This window comes from Cebus imitator, unplaced genomic scaffold (genome assembly GCF_001604975.1).
Source record: "Cebus imitator isolate Cc_AM_T3 unplaced genomic scaffold, Cebus_imitator-1.0 Scaffold18, whole genome shotgun sequence".
Taxonomy (NCBI): Eukaryota; Metazoa; Chordata; class Mammalia; order Primates; family Cebidae; genus Cebus; species Cebus imitator.
In genome coordinates, this window is record NW_016107333.1 from 5140396 (window position 1) to 5146212 (window position 5817).

Here is a 5817-nt window from a genome sequence, read left to right on the forward strand (position 1 = left end):
GCTGGGATTACAGGCATGCGCCACCATGCCCAGCTGATTTTTTGTATTTTTAGTAGAGACGGGGTTTCACCATGTTGACCAGGATGGTCTCAATCTCTTGACCTCGTGATCCACCCGCCTCGGCCTCCCAAAGTGCTGGGATTACAGGCGTGAGCCACCGCGCCCAGCATCAGATTTGTATTTCATTTTGTGGCTTACCATTCCCTAACACACTGGCCTTGCCATCTTGTGGCCAAATACAAAATAACACCTCTTAGGTCTAGCACACTGCAGAGAGAGAGGCCACCTTTCTCAGTGCTGGGCAGGGGCATCAGAAGATGCTAAGACCTCTCTCCACAATGCCAAGACCAAGGCCATAGCCTACACCAAACGCAGCCCTTGATTTTCCTACTGCTCCCATAAAGAGCAAGAGGTCTGCTGGATCTGCTAAGGGAACAGGGAGAGGAAGAAAGTGGGACAAGGGTAAGAGGCACCACCTCTAGTGCTCCTACTGGGTTCCCAAGCTACAGGCAGGATAGAAAAGGCTTTTTCAGGTATCATCAACAGGTTCTCAATTAAAGATCTGATTTATTCAAGTATCTGAAAACATTCTACAATGAAAACTGTTGTTAGATGCTGCCTGTACTGTGCTATGGACCATGCACATACAGCCATGCTGTTTCAGAAGACTTGAAATGCCACTGATAGTTTAAAAACTGTACAGCTGATGGAGAATCGAGGAAGACAATTTAATGTTTCATCTGAATCCGGAGATGCATCAAATTAAATGACAGCTCCACTCGGCAAACAGCTGTTACTTGATGGTATCCAAGAAGAAATGGTGATGGATAAATTCAGAAATGCTTCCCCAAAGGTGGGTGGTTTTTTAAAAAGTTTCAGGTCACAACCCTTGCAGAAAACACTGACACCCAATACACTTGATTCGCGGTCCAGGAAACACGGGTCTTCCAAGTTCCAAGGGGCTGGGGTTCCCCAGTGATCAAGTTTCTGTGCTGTTATCAAGAGGGTCCTTTGGACTGGACAGGGAGCAGGTGGGAGCTGTATACCATCAGTCATAATGGATGGCAGTGTAAAAGATGATCCAAATGACCTAGTGAGGAGACAAGGATGGTTCATAGGTCACCTGGGTTAACACAGGCCGATTCCACAAAACAAAAATGCCAGATGAGAATGTATTCACAGGGCACTCTCCAGGGGCTATTCACTGCACAATCTGCTTGAGGGGTTTAAATTATTTCAATGAAATCAAGCTGTCACTAACAGAGCCCAGGACTGCCCACCTGCACTTGCAAAGGATAAGCTCCTCCCCTACCAAATGGCAACCCCAGGCCCAGGGAGTTGAGGTTCAGATGTGGAAATGGTTCAAGTAAAGCACACTACACTGCTAGCAGGTGCAACAGCTACCAGTGTGAAAGATTTTATTGGCTTAGGTTAGAGTCTGGACACATAAGGTGTCTTTTTTTTTTTTCTTTTTGAGTCCTGCTGGGATTCAGCAGGTGCATACCACCACACCTGACTAATTTTTTTTTTCCTGTAGAGATGAGTTTCACCGTGTTGCCCAGGCTGGTCTCAAACTCCTGGACTCAAGCAGTCTGTCTGCCTCAGCCTCCTGAAGTGCTGTAATTACAGGCATGAGCCACCATGCCAGGCCATAAGTATAATTAAGAAAAGAAAAATGAGTCAGATGCGGTGGCTCACACCTGTAATCCCAGCACTTTGGTAGGCAGAAGCAGGCAGATCACTTGAGGTCAGGAGTTCAAGACCAGCCTGGCCAACATGGTGAAACCTCATCTCTACTAAAAAAAAAAAAAATACAAAAATTAGCTGGGCATGGTGGCTTGCATCTGTAGTCCCAGCTACTCAGGAGGCCTGAGGCAGGAGACTTGCTTAAACCTGGGAGGCAGAGGTTGCAGAGAGCCAAGATAGCGCCACTGCACTCCAACCTGGGTGAAAGAGTGAGACCTTGGGTCAAATAAAGTGCACATTTCAGAGGTTTTCTGTGTGGACACGGTTGTGCAAACATTGCCACTGATTCCAAAACATTACTTCAAAAAGAGCCTGTTTCCTTTATCAGCTACTCTCCTTCCTCTTCTTCCCAGCCACTGGCAACCACTCATCTACTTTTTGCCTCTATAGATTTGCTCACTGTGGACATTTTGAATATGGCATCACACAATATGTGGTCTTTTGTGTCTGGATTCTTCCACTTAGCATAATGTTTCAAGGTTCATCCGTGTTATATAGCACTTATCAGTACTTCATTCCCTTTTAAGGCCAAATAACATCCTACTGTATGGATATATAGTACTTATTTATCCATTCATCAGTGATGGCCATTTGGATTGTTTGTACTTTTTAGCTATTATGAAAACTATTTCCTAGTTTCTTTTTTTTTCAGTTGGAGTTTTACTCTTGTTGTCCAGGCTGGAGTGCCAAGGGCATGATCTTGGCTCACTGCAACCTCCACCTCCCGGGTTCAAGCAATTCTCCTGCCTCAGCCTCCCCCGCTGGGATTACAGGTGCCTGCCACCATGCCCAGCTAGCCCAGCTAATTTTTTTTGTATTTTTAGAGACAGAGTTTCACCATGTTGGCCAGACTGGTCTTGAACTCCTGACCTCAGGTGATCCACCCGCTTTGGCCTCCCCAAGTGCTGGGATTACAGGCGTGAGCCACCACGCCAGGCTCTCCTAGTTTTTTTTTTTTTTTTTTTTTTTTTTTTTCTGAGACGGAGTCTTGCTCTGTCGCCCAGGCTGGAGTGCAGTGGCAAGATCTCAGCTCATTGCAACCTCTGCCTCCCAGTTCAAGCGATTCTCCTGCCTTTGCCTCTGGAGTAGCTGGGACTATAGGCGTGTGCTCGGCTAATTTTCTGTATTCTTAGTAGAGACAGGGTTTCACCATGTTAGCCGGGATGGTCTCCATCTCCTGACCTTGTGATCCACCCGTCTTGGCCTCCCAAAGTGCTGGGATTACAGGCCTGAGTCATCGCACCTGGCCGGCTCTCTTAGTTTCTAATATGGAGCCAGGGTTGAGAATCAGATGTAGAAGCTAACGATGGGCCCTGGATTTACACATTAAAGAACTGTACAGTGTATCACACCACATCTTCTGGAATATGGTTCAACACAGGCCATGGCCCTGAGCCTCAGAAGCCTTTAGAAAAATTGCACCCTGATCGCATAGTGTAACTCAATCAGTGAAGTCCCTTCTTGTGAGTGACACCTCATGAAATGAACAGTACTTGTTCATTTCATGTAAAACTATCAGCTACACATACCATGAACAAGGCAAAAGAGGTCATAAACCCTTCCTTCGTGAGCTCCCACGTGCCACCATATTCTTCCTCATCAATCTGTAGGTAATTGCTGAAGTAGAGGTACAGGACTCCTGCATTGATCAGGCAGAATCTGGAGTGAGAGAGAACAAGTACCAAACATAAACGCTAAGCTTAGAACAGTCAAAACTTAGGACCAGGTTTGGTGGCTCACGCCTGTAATTCCAGCACTTTGGGAGGCTGAGGTGGGTAGATCACTTGAGGTCAGGAGTTTAGACCAGGCTGGACAACATGGTGAAACCCCATCTCTACTAAAAATACAAAAACTAGCCAGGCATTGTGATGGGTGCCTGTAATCCCAGCTATTCAGAAGGCTGAGGCAGGAGAATCGCTTGAATCTGGAGGTGGAGAGGTTGCAGTGAGCCAAGATTGCTCCACTGCACTCCAGCCTGGGCAACAGAATGAAAACTCTATATATAATACATAGTATATACAGAGAGTAAGTAATTCTCCCAAGCCTCTTGAAGTAAGACAGAATGGCTGCTGAGCCATCCCAAAAAGGACCAAACAGAACCTGACATGGGACTCCAGATAGCTCCAGCTAGGGGGTGGCTATTAGAGAAACACATGTGAAGCTGTTGCTTCATGGCCTAGTTGAGCAGGCAATAGCATTTCCCCTGTATAAGTCCCAATGGGAGACCATTTCTGGATGTCCACCGTCTATTACTGCTACTGGATGCAGACGTGAAGATGACCATTCCTGCCCTCAGCACACCATCAATTAGGGAACTAAGAACAGCAATGAGCCGGGGGCAGTGGCTCACGCCTGTAATCCCAGCACTTTGAGAGGCTGAGGCGGGTGGATCATGAGGTCAGGAGTTCAAGACCAGCCTGGCCAACATAGTAAAGCCCCGTCTCTACTAAAAATACAAAAAAAAAAAAAATTTAGCTGGGTGTGGTGGTGGGTGCCTGTAATCCCAGCTACTCAGGAGGCTGAGGCAGGAGAATTGCTTGAACCTGGGAGATGGGGATACAGAGAGCTGAGATTGCACCATTGCACTCCAGCCCAGGCAACAGTGCAAAACTCCATCTCAAAAAAAAAACAAAAAACAACCAGCAATGAGAGTGGAATTGAAACCAGCAGTTTGTGAGTACCCCCCAACGTCTTTGACCCACATAATATACTTAGCTGGTGTAAGAGTTGGTATGAAGGAAGCACAGACAATGCAGGAATGCAGTAAGCAGTGATATATCCTTGTCCTCCTGATCTCTTGTTTTCATAGAGTGATCAAGACCTCTGTAATCTTTGCATTCATTCATTCACTTATTAGAGACACAGTCTTGCTATGGTGCGATCTTGGCTCTTTGCAACCTCTGCCTCCCAGGTTCAAGCAATTCTTGTGCCTCAGCCTCGTGAGTAGCTGAGACTACAGCCATACGCCACTATGTCCAGATAATTTTTTGTATTTTTGGAAGAGACTATGAACTAATGGGCCTGGCCCTTTCCAGTTATTGTATCTAATCTAATGGGGACTGTGTATTTCGGGCCACATCTCTTCTGAAGGTTGAGGTAGAAAAATGCAAGAACTGATTCCTCTCAATGGATGAAGTGTGGGCTGGTGTAGGGGAGGGCAGTGCAGTGGTGCAGAGTATAAATCAGCAGGGGAGGAGTACAGGGAGACTCCGAGGCTATGTGAGCAAGGTGGGGATGGGGTAGGATGCTCATACTTCATACTTCAGGAGTCTGGTGAGCAGTAAGAATATGGGCTTTCTCACAAGTAGAAGAAACAGGATGGCTAGGTGGGGGGCAGTGGCTCATGCCAGTAATCCCAGCACTTTGGGAGGCCGAGGTGGATGGATCACCTGAGGTCAGGGGTTCAAGACAAGCCTGGACAACATAGTAAAACCCCATCTCTACTAAAAATTCAAAAATTAGCTGGGCATTGTGGTGGGCCCCTGTAATCCTACCTACTTGGGAGGCTGAGGCAGGAGAGTCACCTGAACATGGGAGGCAGAGGTTGCACTCCAGCCTGGGCAACAAGAGCGAAACTCTGTCTCAAACAGAAAGAAAAAAAAGATGGCTAACTGGTTTAGACCTGTACTCATGTTTCAAGACATGGAAGCACACCAGACAAGTGTCTGAATGGGGAAGGGGTAAGAAGACCCAAAGCTATAAGCCTAAGGGCCTCTGAATACAATGGTTGCAGGAACAGAAATAGGGAGTCAAGAAGAAAGAAATATAGTCCTTAGTTTGACCATGTTGCCACCACATAATTATCTTCTGTCAGAAATCTTGGCACCTAACCAAATCTGGCCACCTTCCTCTGATAGGAGTTTCATTTTGGACAGGCTGACTTAGTGGCTCTGGATGGAGATGACTAATAGCAGTTGGAAGTGTCACTCTGAGGCACATAATAAGCTAAGGCTGGGGCCGGGCGCGGTGGCTCAAGCCTGTAATCCCAGCACTTTGGGAGGCCGAGGCGGGTGGATCACAAGGTCAAGAGATCGAGACCATCCTGGTCAACATGGTGAAACCCCGTCTCTA

At 46.9% G+C, this 5817-nt stretch overlaps 1 protein-coding gene across 1 annotated transcript in view; it reads right to left on the bottom strand.

Moving 5' to 3' along the window:
- Nucleotides 1-547: 547 nt before the first annotated feature.
- LOC108292090 (respirasome Complex Assembly Factor 1) overlaps nt 548-5817 on the bottom strand; it is an 11138-nt gene continuing 5868 nt past the window's right edge. Inside the window, exons 3-4 of the mRNA XM_017512731.1 lie at nt 3276-3405; nt 548-1090 (exon numbers count right to left, since the gene is read on the bottom strand). Of these exons, the coding sequence (XP_017368220.1) occupies nt 1049-1090; nt 3276-3405 (172 nt within the window). The 3' untranslated portion in view covers nt 548-1048. The remainder of the gene's footprint in view (nt 1091-3275; nt 3406-5817) is intronic.